Source organism: Notamacropus eugenii, chromosome 1 (genome assembly GCF_028372415.1).
Source record: "Notamacropus eugenii isolate mMacEug1 chromosome 1, mMacEug1.pri_v2, whole genome shotgun sequence".
Classification (NCBI taxonomy): domain Eukaryota; kingdom Metazoa; phylum Chordata; class Mammalia; order Diprotodontia; family Macropodidae; genus Notamacropus; species Notamacropus eugenii.
In genome coordinates this window covers 258,532,551-258,552,350 of record NC_092872.1, presented here as the reverse complement: position 1 = coordinate 258,552,350, position 19,800 = coordinate 258,532,551, and the positions used below count along the sequence as shown (strand labels likewise).

Below are 19,800 nucleotides of genomic sequence, written 5' to 3'. Positions count from 1 at the left end.
AGGGTTGGCACTCTATCCACTTACCACCCAGCTGCCTACATCCTGGCTGTGTGTCCCAAGGCAAATCACTTTCTTCTCAGTGCTCTGGTCAATATTCTAAGACCAGATGTTGCAGAGGAAGTAGTAGTCTGTATGAAGAGAGGGAGTTTTTTCATCTGTAAGTACCTGCTGTCAATGAAATCATCGGTCAGTCCTTGTCCCCATCCTGTCCATGATTATGGGCATCCTTAGAGTCTGGAGGCTTCCTTTCTCATCCCAACTCTGACCCCTACGGGCTGGGTGACCCTGGACAGCTTGTTTCCTCCTCTGAAAAGAGGAGATAATTCTTATTTCTGTTGTCTGCTATGTGGTGTGCTCTCCCCTCCCCATTAGAGTGGGACCATATTTTGCCTTTGTTTGCATACCCAGCCCTAAAAATGGTACCTGGCATACAGTAGGTGCTCAATAAATACTTGTTGACTGATGACCAGTCCTTCAGCAAGCATTTTTCAAGTGTCTACTGTGTGCCAGACTGAGGATACAAAACAGTTCTTGCCCTCAGGGAGATCACATTCTATCTGTAATGACAACATGTCCATCTTTGTATCAATCAGCAGTTGCTTATTCATGAAGTGCCTGCTACATGCCAGGCATTGTGCACTAAGCTGCAAAGACAAAAGTGATGTAGTTCCTATTCTTAAGGAGATGCGTATATGCATGTATGTGTACAAAATAGATACAAGGTGATTGTGTGTGTGGTGTGTGCATATATATATATATATATATATATATATACACACACAAAACATAGCAAGGTAATTTTTTGTGTATGTACACACACATGTATATATACACACAAAACATATATACACAGAATAGATACAAGGTGATTTGTGTGTGTACATATATACATAAAACACATAAACACAAAACATATAGTCTCATACCTACATAGATACATTTCATATGGAGAGATACAAACACACACACACAAAGTTCATACAAGGTGATTTGAGGGGAACACTAGTGAGGTTGCCAGGAGAGACACATGCAAATTTGAAGGTGCTGTCAGAGTGGGACCTAGAGTTATTATTGTGCACCAGGCTATTGGGCCAGCGTTCCTAGGAACCCCGGGGAGGTGCAGGGAAGGGGAAAGGGCAAGCCCAGTCCAGCTGTGGCGGCCGCCTTGGTCTGGGATCTGCAGACACCTTCTCCTGCAGCTCCCAGCATCCCCATCTTGCCAGGAATGTCCTGAGCTGAGCTCCACATTCCGCTCGTCTGAAAGTTTCCTTCCAAGCTTCCATGAGTCGTGGATTTCAAAATGGACCAGCACTTGTTAATTTCTTGGCAGGTGCAGTTAACGATAACAGCATTCTCCCTGGGCTGACTCCCCAGCTTCCCCTTCTCCCCACCAGCCTCCTCCCCTCTGCCATACAGTGCTTCATTCCCTAGTGCTTGGCCCCTTTCCACAACTGGCAGTCAAATCAGGCTTTAATAATAAGCAATTAGGGAAAAATACTCCCTGGGATTCAGAGTGTTTCCTCCCTCCAGCGTCAGAAATATTCTGAGACTGTCCGTAATGAAGGGCCGGGCTTTCTGGAGGTCTCTCCTCTGCCATAAATCAGGAAAGAGCCTCTGGAATTCTTCAGGAAATTCTGCTTCATCCAGGGAAGATGGGATGGGGCTGGCTATTTTCTGGAGCTGTCACACTGCGTAATGCAGTTAGTCAGGAGAAAAACGTTTTTCTGCTGTTGGCCAGGCTCAGAGGAGGTTCAGGGCAGACAGGTGATTGTAAGATAATAGCTGGGAGTGACTTTAGGGACCATCTAGCCTAGGAGTTCTTAACCTGGAATCTGTAAATTTTATTTTTAAAATTATTTTTAATATTTCAATACAATCTTATCTATTTGGAATCTTATCTATTTTATCTTATGCATTTAAAAATCTCATTCTAAGGAGGGGTCCACAGGCTTCACCGAACTGCTTCAGGGGTCCTTGATATAAAAAGAGGAAGAACCCCGATCTAATCCAATCCCATTTTATGGAGAAGGAAACCAGCCCAGAAAGAGGAAGTCACTTGTCCAAGACCACATTAGTATTGCATAATGTTAATAATGATAATGATATTTATATAGTTCAATAACATGGTACAATGGATAGAGCACTGGACCTGGAGTCAGGAAGACCTGAGTTCAAATCCAGTCTCAGACACTTACTAGTGTGTCTGAGCAAGTGTGTGGGCACATCACTTAACGCTGTTTGCCTTGGTTTCCTCATCTGTAAAATGAACTGGAGAAAGAAATGGCAAATCACTCCAATATCTTTGCCAAGAGAATCCCAAGTGGAGTCATAAAGCATAAGACAGAACTGGAACAACTGAACAGCCACAAAATTCTTGAGATCAGTAGGTTTCATCAGACTACCAAAGAAGAGCACCTTACCAAAAAAGGTTTAAGAACCTTCTCTCTGTGGACATGTTTTGAAGCCTTCACAGTTAACTTCCATGCATTTGTTCACTTGGTTCCCCTCGTTGGGGATGTCCTCCATCCCAGTCAATGATTATTCCCACTGATTGCTGAACTTGGTGATCAGGAAAACCTGGTGTTTCCATCTAAGACACCAGCTGTGTAACCCTAGGCAAGGCCAGCAGTGTGGCCCTGTGGAAAGGCACCCGGATCTGAAATTTGAGGACTTGCATTAAAATCCCACACAAGGTCTTGCCCATGGGCACAGAGTTAGTAGTGTCTGAAGCCAGATTTGAACACAGGAGGATGACACTTACTGACTCCAGGCCAGGTTCTCTCTGCATTATGGTGCCACCTAACTTCTTAAGAATACTGTTTGTACATATCTAAAATAAAATACTTAGGATTTCAAAGAAAACCAATTCAGTTGAAATACAGTTATCAAAATATCTTTTTTTTTTTTTTAAATGCATAGTTCTCCACAGAGTTCCATGGTCTCTAGGTTGGGAACTGCTGTTGTAGAAATAGGGGCTTCTGTCTAAATATGTGAGATAAGCAGGCATTTTCTAGCTGTTCCCCAAGGCTGGAATCTCTCCCCCCCCCCCCCCCATTTCTCTTGGCTTCCCTGGCTTCCTTCAGGTCTTGGCTAAAATCATCCCCTCTACAGGATGCCTTTCTTGATTCCCTTTAATGTTATCATATTCTCCCTCCTTCTCTCCCTTCCCCTGTGCTTATTGCTAATTTACCTCATCAATATCTTGGTTCTAATAATTGTTGATATGTTTTCTCCCCTTTGAGACTGTGAGCTCCTTGAGGGCAGGAACCATGTTTTTACCTTTTTTTGAATCCCTGTCACTTAGCACAACACTTGACCCATAGTGTGTGTGTTTGTCCTTTGTTGCCCCCATAATAGGTGCTTCCTAAATGTTTGTTGACTTATAGAATCTGAAACTTACCGAGAAAGGGAGTAATGTCACAAAGTTGCTACGTGTCAGAACCAGGATTTGAATCCAGACCTTCCCTGACCCAAGCCCAGTTCTCTGTGCTCTGCCATGCTGCCTCTGAAATAATCTGATTAATTCTGTCTTTTTAAATTGATCCTGTTTACAGGTAATTGTTTTTGTCCTGTAACTGCCCAAAGCACGATTCTTTTATCTCTTATTGTAACAACTCACTATCTTTGGCTCTTAGGATCTAGAACTAACAGGGCTATAAAAATGAGTGAGATCACCTCGCTCATAGAACCCATCATCCTGGGTGCAGACATCTCCTATCGCCTTTCCTCCTAGAGATCATGACGGCCCGTTGGACAGGATGGTACCATGGACATCATTCAGGAAGGCCTTGTTGGCTGCAGGAACTCAAAAGAAATTTTAAGGCATTGTGGAAAAATTAAATTCTGACAATACCAAGAGTTAAGAACAAAACAAAGGTTCCCCTCAGAGAAATACTTTCAAGATGATCATATGCATAGTTAAGGCTTAAAAAAAAATAAAACTTTTGCAAACAGCTTAGTAAAGTTACACTTTATTTTATGGAAAAACTTTAAAAACAAACAAGTGAGTGTTTCTAAAAGAGACAAAATAGGATCCAAGGCCCGTCAGGTAGAAGGGACTTTTGACTTGAACCCAGGTCTTTTCGATTTTACATTAGGGCTCTTTCAGCTGCTTTGTTGTTGTTTTTCAGTCGAGTCCAACTCTTAGTGAACTCATTTGGTTTTTTTTTTTGGTCGGAGACACTGCAGTAGTTTGCCGTTTTCTTCTCCAGCTCATTTTACAGATGAGGAAATGGAGGCAGACAGGGTGAAGTAACTTGCCCAGGGTCAGTCTGTCAATTAACAGTCAACATTTATTAAACACCTCTTGTGTTCTAGGTATTGTGCTAAGCCCTGGAGGTAAAAACGAAAAGCAAAAAACAGTCCCTGCCCTCAAAGTGTTAATAGTCTAAGGGGAGAGAGAATATGCCAACAATTATGTCCAGACAAGCTCCACAGAGCATAGGTTGGAGATAAGCAGCAGAAATAAGCCACTAGCATTAAAGGGATCAGAAAAGGCGAACTTTAGCTGGATCTGGAGGGAAGAAGCCAGGAGACAGAGATGATAAGAAAGAGACATCTAGGTGCGAGGGCTGGCAGAGATGAAAATACAGGGGTTGGATGGTGACGATTTTCTGCAAGGAATATGGGAAGGGCATTCTTGCTGGATATCAGAGTGGAGGGAAGGAAGGTGTAAGAAAACCAGGAAGGCAGGAAGAGCTTTGTTGTCCAACAGCAACTGGAGATGAGAAGATATGAGTGCAGAGTAATTGGATCTGAGAAGCATCAGCCAAGAGATGATCATTGGATCCGTGGGAGCTGACGAGATCCCCCAGCAGAAAAGTAGGACTCAGGATAGAATCTTGGGACGATGGGTCATTGGCCCAAGGTTAAAGGGCATGACCTGGTGAAGCTTGAGCTGTTGGACAGGTAGGAGGAGAACCAGGAGATACTGATGTTTGGGAAACCTAGACAGAAGAAAGTATGCTGGAAAAGATGGCGCGGGGCAGTGTCAAAGATCAGAGAGGTCACGAAGCATAGGGACCAAGAAAAGACCGCCATGTTTGGCAATCGTTGGTAAATTTGGAGGAAGCCATTTCAGTTGAATGATGAAGCTGGAATCCAGACTGGAGAGTTAATTAAGGAGAGAGAGGAAAGCGTCTAATAGAGGCTAATACCTGTGTTTTCCTAACTCACAGTCTCCTGATTCCTGACCAGTACACAAAGACTAGAACTTGGCATATAATGGGTGCTTAATAAATGTTACTGACTGAGAAAGACCCGGATTCTAATCCTCTGTCATACACTTTCTAATTGTGTGACCCGGGACATGTCTCTAGCCTAAATGTTTTCAGCTGCAAAATGGGGATAAATCAGAGCAGCTGCCTCTCTGGGTGGGTGTTGGATCAAATGAGAAAATGTCTGTAAAGTGTTCAGAAAGCCTTAAAGCCCCATAGAAAGTATCAGTATTGTTGTTGTCTGGTAGGAACATAGCTCCACGAGGCCAGGGAATGGCTTACTTTTTTATTTGTAGCAGTAGTGCCTTGAATAGCAACTGGTATACAGAAGGTGCTTAATCAATGCTTATTGCTTGATTATTATGCCACCCTGAAGGATCATGGAGCAGCTCCCCAAGGACTCATGAGATCTTCTGATATCTGTGCTCCAGAGGTTCATGCTTACTTCTTTGTGGGTCGTCACCTCAATGAGGAGGATGGATTGTGCCCTCCTGACTTGAGCAGGTAGTCTTTAGGAGTTGTTTGATCAAGAAAATCTGTGCCTTTCTGGCCAGTTCTTGGGATGGGCCCAACCACAGTAAGCTGAGTGGGACCTTGGATCCCAAGTCTGGCCAATGTCAGTTCTTGTGTGTGCAGATCTGTGGTGTAGTACTGGGTTCAAATCCTGACCCAGATATTGACTAGCTGTGTGACTCGGGACACCCATTTCTTCATCTCTAAAATGAAGAGATTGGCCTTGGCACTTTCTAAGATCGCTTCTGACTCTAAATCAGTGATCGTGTAGTGCTGTGACCCGGGCTCCCCTCCGTGTCCTCAGGAGGCATCAAAGGAAAATGTTAGCTGAGGGTATTTCTCTAAAAAGATGCAAATTAAAGAAGATGAGCTCGGACTCAGCCCCTGGCCAGGGCCTCATTCCAACAGGTAATGTGTCTTGAAGGCGCCCCGTGTAATTACAGTGGCGCTGGAATGCCGTGAGCTGTCACAGAAAAAAATGATGGAGGGGAAGTAGCGTTTTCCAAAACCATTTAACACCCAGCCCAAAATAGATCCAGTGGGCTGTCCTGCTGGAGGCTGCTGCTGCTGCGGGGAGCATGGGGGGGCAGGGGAAGGGGAGATCTCTACTGTCAGTTCTCCTGGTCCCTTCCACCCAGGTTCTTGACCTTTTATTACTAATAATAATGATCATAAGTGACAACATTTACACAGCACAGTACCATTTACGAAGCACTTTACAGATTTTCCTGAGTGGTGGCAGTGGGTGAGCTTATGCCTTAGAAACACAGGATCGCATATTTAGAATGTGAAGGGGACTTAGAGTCATCTAGTCCAGCCTTCTCTTTTTACCGTTGAGGAAACTGAGGCCAGGAGAGGTTAAATGATTTGCTCAAGGTCACTCAGCTAAGTGGCAGAGACAGGATTTGAACCCAGGACTTATGACTCCAAATATACTTCTATATAGGAATGCAGCTAGATGGCACAGTAGATAGAACTGGAGTCAAAATCTGACAGCCTCAGACATTTACTGGGTGTGTGACCCCAGGCAAGTCAACTAACCTCTGACTGTCTCATTTGTTTGGGGAGAGAGAGCATCTGTCCCCTACGGGGTTGTCACAATAAAATGAGAGACTATTTATAAAGTGCTTTGCAAACCTTAAGGTGATGTATAAATAGAAAAATAATAATTATTATCATTACAAAGGCTATCCTCTACACATGGCATGGGATTGTGGCATCTCTAGCCTCTTCTGCCCCCCTCCCCTCTTCAAGGGAACCTTTAATTCTTGTGGAGATGGGGAGAAGCAAGAGGTTGGGTCCAGAGGCCTAGAATGATATCAGTCTGCTCCCTTAAATACTGTTTATTTAATAAATAATTATTTATGTAGATTATGTAAATATTAATATTATATAAATAATTAATATCCCCTCTTGGGGATGTGATTTTCAGGTTCACTGTTGGCAGACCTAGAGAGGAGAGTATCTAGGAGAGGGTGACCCACAGTGTCAGACGGCAGAGTAGAGGTCAGGAAGGGGAATTGGGAAAAGGCCTTAGACCTGGAGGTGTTAGATCAGAAGGGAGCAGTGTCACGTGAATGATGAGGTCTGAAGTCAGATTACAAGGGGTTTAGAAGGAAGTGAAAGGAGAGGAAATGACTGTAGACAGGTCTTTCCTGAGGACTCTGGGAGAAAGGACGTAGGACCTTGGGTAATGGGGATGGTCTGTGTGGGGGTAAGGGAGACATGATGGTGCTTGCAGACATCAGTAAAGGAGGTAGGAAAGAGTGAGAAACTGAAGATCAAAGAGAGAGGAATGCTGGGTGAGGATCTGCTGGAGAGGATCTGGGGTGCCGGAAGAGGCGTTTGCCTTGGTAAACACCATCTCTTTGTGAGTAACAGAAAGGAAGGTGATAACATGGCAGGAGGTTTGAGTGGTGTAAGATGAGGACAGTGGGAGGATCAGGAGGTCAGGGCAAATGTGTTCATGTTTTTGGTGGAGGTCAAGGCCTGACCTCAGCTGAGAGGGTTGAGGGAGCCGGGGCTGTGAGAGAGTTGGGGTTTGGAAAAGCCATTGTGAAGAATTAGCTAGAGAATCCCTTAGGGAGAGGTGGAAAATCTGACCTGCTCCAGGGAGATTAAATAGCACAAATGTGGGGTTCTCCAAATGGGATTTGCCCCAACCTCCTCAGACTCTAGAACCTCCCCTTAATTTTAGTTTACTTCTACCTTTCACCACGTCACCTTCAGCAAGTCACTTAACCACCTTGGGCTTCTGTTCTCCCTTTGCAAAATAACAGGGTTGGACCTAAGGATCCTTAAGGTTCTAAACATTCTCATGTCCCAGCCTCAGTTACTGCGTGACCGCCCGGCCAAGCCAGTGCCAGGGCAGCCAATTAAAAGCAGTTGGGTTATTTTTATCAGCAGCAGAGGGTCAGGCCTCATCCCCCTGCTCTCTGAGTTGGGCCAGCGTGCATGAAGTTTAAGAAACCAAAGACCACCTTTGGGAAAAAAAGGTCATTGTCTCTTGGAAAAAAAGGTCATTGTCTCTTACCTCCAAGAAGAGGATATATGTGCCGTGCCATCCCAACTGAGCTAAAAATAAAGGGGATAAAAATGAAATCATCCACTTTTAAACCAAATCCTGAATTTAGAAGTGAATTGCAGCCTTGCTGATCAGGTCAAAGCAATCCAGATGTTGCCTAGGCCTCTTCCTCTCCGCCCCCCTCCTTCTCATCAGAGGGATGAGGCATGTGATGGTGGGCAGTGGGGCCATTCAGAGGGTAAGGGTTGGCATGCATGGTCATGGGCTTGGAGTGTGTGTGGTGGGGGCAGGGAAGGTAACTCTGAGTCCAGGAGCTTTGAAAATGCAGGCATGGATTTTTGAGGCCATCTAGGCCTGGCCCCAAATTTTACAGAGGAGGAAACTGAGGCCTTGCCCAGGTGACTCAGGGAAGAATTGTCTTCTTTGAGATGGTGTGGTATATCGAGAAGAGCCCTGAATTTAGAGTGAGGTCTGAGTTTGAATTCCATCCTTGCCCTTTCCTGCCTGTAGGCTGTTGGGCCAGTCACTTCAGTTCAGCAGATGCAGCAAATGGCAGCCATGTGCTTGGCACTGATACTACCCAGCCCCTGCCTTCCAGGAGATTACCATCTACTGGAGGGGAGAAGTTCCTAAAAATGATGAGGACAAGGAAGAATGGGATAAAGAAATGCAAGGAAAGAAGCCCAGACCAGGGGCTCTGAGAAGTCCAAAGAGGCTTCCTCGAAGACCTCCAGGAAAGCCACGGAAAGCACAAGGCAATGACTTAGTCTCTGAGGAGGAGGCAGAGATGTTCCTGCAGATTGTCTTCCCTATAGAATATAAGCTTCCTGAGGGCAGGCACTGTTCCATTCTTGTCTTTGGAGCTCCATCAGCAGGTGCTGAATAGATGCTCAAGGATGGATAGAATGGGAATCAGTCATTTCTGGGGACTCAGTTCCCTTCTGTGTAAAAATAGCCTAGTGGATTAGATCGTCCTTAATAAATATCCCTTTCAGATCTAGATACTACGAATTCTCCTGGGCTATGCAATTAGAAGGGTTTTTAAAAGGCTCCAGGTGCTGGGAGCAGGTTTGTGAGGAGGAAACGGTGAGGAATAGTAAAGAACAAGAGTAAGGTTGAGAATGGTAGAACTTGGAGCTTCAGGGACTATGGAGAGAATGTACCAAAATAGAGCGGAGGTGGGGAGAGAGCTTGAGTTTTTGCCAAAATGCTTCCCCTTCTCTTCCCAGCTTATATTTAAGTTCCTTTGTATTTATTTAAACCCAGATTTCTCTTCAGGGAAACCCAACCTAACCCAGGCTTTTTTGTTTCCTGGGGAGGGGAGAACTGTCCAGTGTTTTGCCCTGGGTCAGGAGGCTCTGTCCTCTCCCCAATCTCTATAGTCCTTGAATGCTTTTGGGGGCAGAGTCTCACCTTCTATTCCCAGGTTTGCTCCTGGTGGGGGAGGGAAGAGTCTGTCTTTTTACTCTGTTAACAGATGTAGAGAGTTTGGAAGGACAGGTTGGTGGATGACTGGTTAATCCTAGGGCACATCAGATGCCTGAGGGGTGAAGCAGCTTTTGCAGACAATGTGGAGTGACCCAGCAGTTTACTGCTTGTGTTTCCTTGATGGGGTTCCTTCTGATCTCAAGGCCTCAGTTTCTTCATCTGTGAAATGAAGGTGTTGGTCTCGAATGTCGATGGTCCTTTCCAGCTCTAATATCTATTTGGGGATAGGGAGAAGGTGGGATGGATGGGGTGGGGTGTGGTAAGCAAGAAGCATTCTTACAGAATCCAAATGGGAAAAACACAATGTGCTCAGATGTCCTGGGCCGAGGCAAGCGTGTTAAAGGCTCCCAGCTGCAGCCCAGCTGTTGGAGGAAACCAACCCTCCCTGCCGTTCAGAGCCACAAGAGCTTGCTGTTATTTTATTTCTTGGTGGGCCATGGGGACTGGGCCCTAGAGCCAAGGCCTCTCTCTTCCTGAAGAACACGTTGTTGTGTGCATGGATTTGTGTTTTGTAGGGGGAGAGTGAGAAGGAGGTGCGCTCCTTCTCCATCCCAGCCGGTTACCCTCATGGGTAGAGGGTAGGTCCTGTTCAGAGCCTGCTCTAAGGGAGAAACTTTTAGAGAGGCCAGCTGCTACCTAGATGGTGAATTAGAAAGAAAGCTGAGGGTCACACAGGTGGTGCTGCAGTGGATAGAGCACCAGCCCTAGAGTCAAGGACCTGAGTGCAAACCTGATTTCAGACATTAGCTGTGTGACCCTGGGTAAGTCACTTAACAACAAATGCCTAAAAAAAAAAAAGAAAAGGAAAAAAGGTAAAAGAGGGCTGAGCTTGGAGTCACAGGATCCAATTTTGAATAAATGCACTACATTTACTACTAGTATGATCTTGGGCAAGTCTCTTAACCATAAAATGAAGGGGTTTGGACTAGTTGGCTCCAGTGACCCCTTCCAACTCTAGGGCTTTGGTCCTGGTTGATGCTCATTCTCCCCTAGTGGGTGAGTCTGTGCCCGAGGATAGAATGGCTGTACTTAGGTGATCACCTAGGTGGGGCCCTGTAGGGCTAGGTGTTACCTGGGAGCAGAGGTGAGGTGGGGTGGGAATGGGGGGAATTTTTTCTATTTTAACCAATTACCTCGAGAGATTTTTCCCACCCTAACTGAAGTATTTGTTCCATCTTCTCACAGCTGACCTTGTTTGTTTGTCCTGGTCAGGATGGCCTTGGCTGAGGCTGGCGTGTTTGTTTTAGGAAGGGGAATGGGATCTCTGATTGGATTGGCATAGTGAGCTTTCAGCGAGAACTTTTCCTTTACTGGCCAGATCACTCCTAATTTGCTGTTAATGATAGGAAAGAGTTGCTGGGGGGACTGAGGAGTTGTGACCTGTTGAAGGTCATACAGCCAGCATCTACAAGAGGAAAGGTTTGAACCTGGGTCTTTCTGACTCCAAGGATGGTTTCTTCTCCACCATTTTCTGCTGTCTCTACCATTTGGCTTAGACCTTGATAATAATAATCAATTTCCATTTCTGTATGCTTTAAAGCATGCAAAAACATTTTGCTCACAACAGCCTTGCAAAGTAGGTTGTACAAAAGTACCTTCATTTAACAGATGAGGAACCTGCAATAGTGACTTGACCAAGGTCACACAGCTAGTAAATGGAAAAGCTGGGACTTAAATCCAGGCCTTCTTTGACTCTTAAGTCTAGCTCTCTATTATAGCATGCGGATTTAGCTAGGCAGGGATCCTTTGGGAAGTGTGGCTCTTCTAACTCCAAACCCAATGCTCATCTCTCTGTATTGGGACTCCAGAAATAACAACAGATTCTTTCCATCATTCCAGCATGCCTACCTGGCCCTTCCGGAGACAGAGGCAGATAAGAGGGCATGAAAGGGTCCTAGTGGACCACTTCTCCTCCCCAATTCCACTCCAGAATTTCTTATTTCCTTTTTCCAGGGAAAAACAGCTAAAGAAGAGCAGGAGGCCCGGACATTGCATCTCAGAAGCCTGCAGTACCTGGAGCGATACATCTTCCTGATCCTTTTCAATGCCTACCTACACCTGGAGAAGACGGATTCCTGGCACCGGCCCTTTAGTGTCTGGATGCTGGAGGTGAGTTATTGACTTGGAAACTGTAAGCGTAGCTTTGGTGACCCATTGGATCGAGGCATTTCCCTTCTTGGTGAGGGGTATGGACTTCGTTCGTTACGATGATGCAGCAGTTCCTTCAGAAAGAGCCGCCACTCAGTCCCTTCTTAGATATTGAGTAATAATAGCTGACGTATATCTATCTATATGTAAATATGCGTATCTATGTACACATATGGATATATATTTCTATTTGAGGTTTGTTCTCGTTGTTGAGTCATGTCTGACTTTGTGACCCTATTTTGGAGTTTTCTTGGCAGAGAGACTGGAATGGTTTGCCATTTCCAGCTCATTTTGCACATGAGGGAACTGAGATAAACAGGGTTAAGTGACTTGCCCAGGGTCACCCAGCTAGTAGGTTTTTGAGGCCAGATATGAACTCAGCAGGTCTAGCATTCTTATTCAATGTGCCACCTACCTGTCTATTATCTCATTTATTCCTCACAATAACCTTGGGAGGTAGGTGCTTTTATTATCTGATTTTTCTGAGAGGAAACCAAGGCACAGAGAAGTGACTTGTCCAGGGTCACATAGCTGATAAGTGTCTGGAGGTAGGATTCAAACTCAGGGCTTCTTGACTCCCAGATCTGTTGCTCCACCCACAGTGCCACCTGGAACACTTCAGCATTTACAACCCACTTTCCTCATAGTATCCTTGAGAGGTAGGGAGTGGAAAGTGATATTATTCCCATTTCACAGATGAAGCAAAGAATCCCATGGCTTGGATGTGTCAGAACTGCAGTTCTCATAGGTAGAAAAGGCCAGAGCTGGGTTTGATTTCAGCTCTCATGACTCCGTACTCCAGCATCCCAAAGCCAGAACTCTTTCCAGTTCTGCCTTCTGGATCCAAATACAAAACCTCTCCCCTGTGACAGCCCTGCAGATGAGTCTTTGAAGGCAGTCATCATGTCCCCTCGCCGAGCCTTCTCTCCTCCAGATGCTGGTATCTCTGGCTCTTGCCGATGCTCTTCTGGCATGGGTGCTTCCCTCCCTGCTGCTTGCCTTGCCATCTCCCTCTCAATAGTCCCATGACCCTCTCCCCAGCCCTCCCTTCAGTCTCTGTCCCCTTTTATCATCCGTACTCATGCCAGCTTTTTCCTCCGGGGAGATAATAAGCTGCCCCTTTGTCTCTAGTGCCAAGTTTGGGGCCGGGCATTTTGCACGCTTGAAGAGACTAGGACTGAGAGTACTTGCCCTTCTGAAGGACTTGCCTTGTTACCTTGGGCAGTTCTGATCCTGGGCTGCTGGGTTTTGCATGATGGATTCCCTCCATACCTATGTGGTATCTGAAGAGTGGGTCCTGAGGTTTATAGATTCAGATCCAGAAACTCTCAACAGGGCACAGAGGACAGACTCGGGAGGGCATCTCTCCATTTTAAAGTTGAAAAAACTGAGCCCCAAGGTCATCAGGTGACTTATCCAAGGTCACAGAATGATTCAAAGCCGGCACCCTCACTGTTGTACTATACTGCCTGATTTATGTTTCAGCCAGACATTTGACAGAGTCTGTCATGGGGCTGTTAGAACACAGCTGTATCACCTTAAGGGTTGTCAAGCACTTTCTGCACATCTGCTCTGCAGGTGTCATTATACCTATTTTACAGATGAAGAGACCAAGGCTCAGAGAAATCAAGGGACTTGCCCAGGGTCACACAGCTAGTGCAGATCCGAGCCAGGATTTGAACCCAAGCCTTCTGGGTTCATACACTGCCCATGATACCCTGCTAGATATAGGATTTCAAAGCAGTTGGGGATCTCAGCAATCCCTTAAGTCAGCCCTTTCTTTTCATACACAAGGAAACTGAGGGAAGAAACTAGTCTAAGGTTGCCCAGTGAGTAGCAGGACCTGGATTCTTCACAAGGGCAAGGCCTCTGACTTTAAATTAGGTGGGGAGACAGGCTTCCGGACGTTTGGTTTCCTTTTGCCTATTCAGAGCCGCCGCCAAGGCTGAAATAGCCACATTGTGGGTGGGAGGGAGGTCCCTGGGGGCCTTGCCTCCTGGAATGACCTCCATACCCTATAATGGTGGCTTCCCCAAGGGCCAGGCCTCTACTAATTACCCCATCTACAGGAAAGTTGGTTATTCCTTCTCCCATTTCCCAAGCTCATGCCACCCCTGACCCTGCCAGCCTTGGTTCATGGCCAGCAGGAAAGATGGTGTCACTAAGAGCAGGATCTAGGGGAAAAAGCAGAGGCTTTGCCCATCCAGAGAGGGCCCTGGGCAGATAAGTGCACTAGCTCTCCTCTTGTGTGGAGGCCCAGGTACCAGGGATCACTTGGGACCAGTTTACATGGAGGGTGTGGTCAGGGTGGCCACATTAGCCACATCAGCCTCCGTGGCACTGAAGGCCTGTGACACGTGCACAGATTTGTCATGGCATTGGGTTCAGGTGCCCTTGAAGGGAGATCTGAGGGCCGGAGTTCAGAGGCTGAGTCCTGGGACTAGACAAACTATGGTAGTTTCAGGGCTCAGCCAGCATTTATTAAATGCCTACTGTGTGCAGGGAGCTCTTGGGGAATCCTAGAATTTACAACTGAAAGGGACTTTAGATCAATTAATCCTCTCATCAGCAAGCAGTTTCTTAGTATGTGCTTACTATGTGCTGGCGTTGTTCTAAGGAATAGGATACAGAGAAAGGCAATCTCTGCCAGGTTAGTGAGAGCCTTAAATGCCAAAATGGGTGTTTTGTGTCTGATCCTCAGGTAATAGGGAGCCATAGTGATTAAAGGAGTGGGGAGGTCCCATGGTCAGACCGTGGATTCAGGAAGGCCTCTGGAGGCTGAGTGGAGTGGGGGGAGACCTTAGCCTGAGACTCATTAGACCAATTGGTCTTCTAATGGAGACCAGTTAGCAGGCTGTTGCAATAGTCTGGTGGCAAGAACCAGAATTAGGGGTGTAGTTGTGAGTGGAGAGAAGGGGGATGTAGATAAGAGATGGATTGCCTCATTGTTTTTATGGAAGAGGAAATGGGGGCAGAGAGTATATGACTTGCCCAAAGTCCCTCAGGTGGTAAGATGCCATTGACCATCTCTGAGCCTTTGCCCAGGTAGATCCGTGTACCTACAGTGCATTCTCTACTCCTTCTTAGAATCTTCCTCTACCTTTAAGACTCAGCTCCTATGCTCCTCACCTCCTCTGGGAAGCCTTCCTGAATGTCCCCAGCATGGGTGTTCTTTGCCTCCTCAGACTGCCTTGAATGAGGTGTCCCTAAATCTGACTATTGACTACTATCTTAGGGCAGTTTGGAGTTTTAGTACTCTCCAATGGCACTGAGACTTTGGGCAGACCCTATACTTCCTTTTCTGTGCATGACGAGGTCTCCCTCCAGCAGAATCTATTGTCTTTGGGTCTCCATCTCCCAGTGCAATGCCTTGCAGATAGTAGGTGCTTCAGCAGTGCCGTGGGATTGACTTGACTTGAAGTGGCCACAGTGGGTCTGGACCTGAAGCCCAGTGCTCTTTCTGCCACATGACACAAAATGTTGAGAGGACACATACATTGAGAAATGCACTGAGGCCCAGCTAAGACCTCCACACCCTCTCTGGACCTTGGGGAGTTTTTCACCCTGGTCCCCTTTGAGGAGCCTCGTACTGCTTGAACCCCTGAAGCTTTGTCTTATGGGGGACTGTCACTTCCCCGGCCCCGGCTTTCCCTCTCTCCCCTATAGGCTCAGGCAGGCATTGGTGTGTCCTAGAAAGGGGGGCCTTTGATCTCCGTCTCCCTCGCAGCACACAAGACCAGAGGGAGACACCTCCTCTTCTCCCTTCACGTCCTGCTCTAGTCTGGGTCTCTTTTCCATTCCATTGGCCCTCTTCCTTTCCCTGGAAAGGGTGGAAGAGGGTCAGAAGTGGGATTGAGGTAGAGTATATTAGCAGCCTTTGGAGAAATGATTTCATCCTGATGCCCCAAGGGGAGCCAAGTTTGGACTGGGTAGAGACCTGAAACCCCCTCTGTTTTCTGTCTCTGAAAAAAAGCGCGCGCGCGCGCGTGTGTGTGTGTGTGTGTGTGCGCGCGTGTGCGTGTGTCTGTGTGTGTGCGTGTGCGTGTGTGTGTCTGTGTGTGTGCGTGTGTGTGTCTGTCTGTGTGTGTGCGTGTGTGCGTGTGTGTGGCTTGCTCTGCTTCACCTCTCTTCCCCGCTCCCCTCCTAATCTCCCAGGGTGGGGGTGCAGAGAAGGGGGCCTGAGCTTGTGGATGGGCTCGGGTCTGGATTGGCCTGGCAGGGTGGCCCCAGCCATTCAGATGAGACAAGGCCACATTGTGAGCCGGGGACACAGTGCCAAAGCTAACAGGCCTGCTCGGGCTTGCTCCAGCAGGTACAGAAGGACCCAGCAAGGCCGTCACCACCAGAAGGGCCAGAGGAGGTGACCTGAGCTCTTTTCTCCTTGCTTCTCCCCTCCTTCTGGAGTTCTGAAGGGACAGCCCATTCTTTTGTTAGTCTGAGGGAAGGAGGGGAGAGAGGTGGGGGGCAGAGGAAGAGAAAGGGGCAAGGAGTGGGGTGGGGGGAGCATGGAGGCAGGAGGGACCGGAGGAGAGGAAATGGTGTGTTCAAAAACACACATTGAATAGGCTTTTAGCGTCAGGAGGGACCTTAGAGATCACCGGCTGGTGTGGGGGGATCCATGAAGCTGCATGGGAAAAGTATTCTTCTGATATAGAACTTGGTATTTAATAATTACATATTTAATGTATTAATTAGTAAATTTAATTTAATAATATTTATTATTTTATATAATATATTTATATAACATTTTATTGATACGTTATTTGCATTTAATAATTAATAAATTACATATTTAATATTTAATAAAAACTGACTCCCTTTAAAATCTTTATTTAATTTTATAGATTTAAAAAGATGATTCTGAGGAGGAGCCCATAGGCTTCAGCAGGCTGCTGAAGGGGTTCACGATAGAAAAAGGGGGTCAGCCCCTTTCATTTTATAGATGAGAAGTCTCAGGGAAGGTCACACAGAGCAAGCAGAGGTGAGAGTCAGACCAGGTACTAAATCCAATGTCTTTTCATGACACTACAGTACAGCTAGGTGGCGCCACAGTGCAGAGAGCGCTGGTTCTGGAGTCAGAGAGACCTGAGTTCAGATGGAGCCATAGACTCCTACTGGCTGTGTGAGCCTGGGCAAGTCACTTAACCTCTCTCTGCCACAGTTTTCTCAGTTGCAAAGTGGAGATAATAATAGCACCTGCCTTGCAGGTTGTTGTGGGGACCAAACGAGATCATATTTGCAAAGCACTTTGCAAAACTGAAAGTATTAATGTAAATGCTCGCTAATATTATTGTGAGCTATTATCTTCAATTTTATTTTTAGATAAATGTAACATAAAATACTTTATTGTGATTTTTATATTATTTATTATATATTATGGTTTATGTGTGTGTTCATGCACAGATCTGCAAGTAATAATTCTTTGTGTGAGTCCTAAACACAGCAATAAGTGACTCAGTTTACTTCTGTGTATGTTATGTTTTCAAAAGTCCTGTTCCTCAGCATGCCCCTGGAAAGTAGGTTAGGTAGATGGTTAATCTCCATTTTAGAAGAGAGGAAACTGAGACTGAGAGAAGTGGATTATTTGCTGCGTGGTATGGCAGAAAAAAACTTCAGCCCCTGCTTCCTTTCATTGGTAAAGTGGGGACTGTGGGAGTGGAGTGTTGTGTGTGGTACTAGATGCTGGTTTTACTTACCTGGGTTTTTTCCCCTTTTGTTACAAGGGAAATGCTCCCTAGGGGTTGGAGATGGAGTAGAATAGGGCATATTTGGAATTATTGTCACATGCACATTATATATATATGTATATACATGTATATACACATACACACATATACGTAAAACAAAAGGCATCTATATGAATAAATCTACATAAACCTTATAAAACCATCTTTATAAACCTTATAAACAAAAAGCATCTATAAAACTTTTTTTTTTAAAAGAACAAGGAAGTACATCTTTATTTTTAAAAAACCATTGCCCTTGGAGTCAGGACATATGGATGTGACTCACGGCTTTGCTTACTGCCTGCGTTATGTCCTAAGCCTTCTTGTCTATAAAATGTGGGTGCTTGCAGTATCTCCTTCCCAGGGACGTTGTATTTTATGGAAATGACCGCCATGTTTCCTGTTGGGGTCTTCTAGGTAGTAAGTGGTAGAACAGAGACCTGAGCCTGGGTCTTTGTAGTCCATACCACATACTGCTCTTCAGGGTCTCTTTTTTGAAGACCAACTTCAGAGAGGCCTTGAGGTGAGAGGCTGAGTCTCCCCCATCTTCTCCCTGCATGGAACCAAGATGCTATTTTTGGGATTCTTGAGTGCAAGTTATCTAGGCCTGTGCCTCAGTCCTCATTCTGGAGAAAGCGAATTTGATAAGAATCACTGAGCCTTCACCTATGTGTGGATGCCCCTGTCCTTCCAGCTGGAATTCTGTGTCTGACAGGGAAGGGTAGGGAGAAGGACGGACGAGAGCAAGTGTTTATTAAGCGCCTACTGTGTGCAGGCTTGCTAAGTGCTTTACAGATATCGCCTCATTTGATGAAGATGCCCGTGGGATGTGGTCTGGCATTCTAAATCACACACCTCCATTTATCCAAGCTGGAGGGCAGAGACTTTTCTTGCTTCGCTGATGTTTGGCCTAAGCTATTGAATGAATTGATGAATAAATGGATGAGTGACTAGGGGAGAGTGAGTGAGATTGAGTGGATAAGATGGGATATGAGAGGGGGAAGTAAGGAAGAAGTGAGATGGCATGAGATGGGTGAATGTATGACCACACCAGCCGCTGGTGAAGTGCCTGTCAGCTTTCGCCCCTTGCCCCTGTCTGCCCCCCACTATTCCAACCCCCTTTTCTTTCTTCTCAGGTGGCTGCCAAAGCTGGAGTCTACGAGGTTCTCAACCAGCTGGGCTTCACCGAGTTTGAGACGATTGAAGATAAGCCCCTGTCAAGGTTACGTTACCGATGGCAAGAGCAGACCCTGAGCCCTGGGCCCTTCCTTGGGGACTTCCTGTAGAAGGCAGAGAGCAGCAGCCCACCCACCATGCCCTCTGGGAAGGCTCCTTTCCCTTTCTCCCTTTCTCTCTCTTGATTTTAACCAGAGAAAGAAGTGGATGGGCTGTGGCCTGAAGGAAAAGGCTTCTCCCTTTCCAGGAGAACTGGGTGAGGGTGGGGGGCGGGGGGGGAACCTGTGTTACTTATAAAAGAGGCTTTGAGAGGGATCTTTTTCAACACAATAAACCATATTGTAAATGAAAGGAGTTCCATTGGATGGGTGCCTCATGGCATGGCCTGTGCTGTGTGCTCATGTGGAGGATCAGGCCAGGCCGGGGGCCTCCGAAGACCCCCTCCCTCTCCCAGCCCTGCCCCTCTGCCCAATGTCAGTCTATCTATCTGTCAGCATGCTGCCCAGATGACGGTGATTTTTTTTTAGTACCCCATGTACTTGGCTCCAATTCCGGGTGTGTATTTAGTCCCATGTCTTTGATGTTCCCTGGCCTTCCCTGCTCCCATTTTCATTGCTCTGTGAAGCCTTGAGAGGGAGGATTCCTCCCATGCAGCCTTCATTCAACTCAGGGCTGCCAACACTGTGTGCTGACCTACTGTGTGCAGATACCTCGGGAGAGCTGTAGGATGGGGGCCCTTTCTGTATCCCTGCTTGCCATGGAAAACACAGGAGTGCACATCCAGAGGTTCTCTAGTCTAACCCTCTCATTTTATCGATGAAGAAGCTGAGGCCCAGAGAGGGGGAAATAGCTTACCTGTGGTCACACATGTAGTGAGTAGCAGGCATGATTTGAACTTGGGGACTGTGACTTGGTTCTGGAAAGAATGGGAAGGCCTCTAGGTCAGGGTGCCAGGAAGCAGCTCAAAATATCTGCTGTTGGAGGAGGAGGAAATGTTCAAAGTGCAGCT

At 46.4% G+C, this 19,800-nt stretch overlaps 1 protein-coding gene across 3 annotated transcripts in view; it reads left to right on the top strand.

Annotated features, from left to right (window-relative positions):
• Window positions 1-19,142, top strand: part of PALD1 (phosphatase domain containing paladin 1) — a 96,215-nt gene extending 77,073 nt beyond the window's left edge. For all 3 annotated transcript variants that reach the window (XM_072628693.1, XM_072628692.1, XM_072628694.1), the window contains 2 exons: window positions 11,695-11,850; window positions 18,752-19,142. In XM_072628693.1, the coding sequence (XP_072484794.1) occupies window positions 11,695-11,850; window positions 18,752-18,901 (306 nt within the window). In that variant the 3' untranslated portion in view covers window positions 18,902-19,142. The remainder of the gene's footprint in view (window positions 1-11,694; window positions 11,851-18,751) is intronic.
• The last annotated feature ends 658 nt before the right edge of the window (window positions 19,143-19,800 follow it).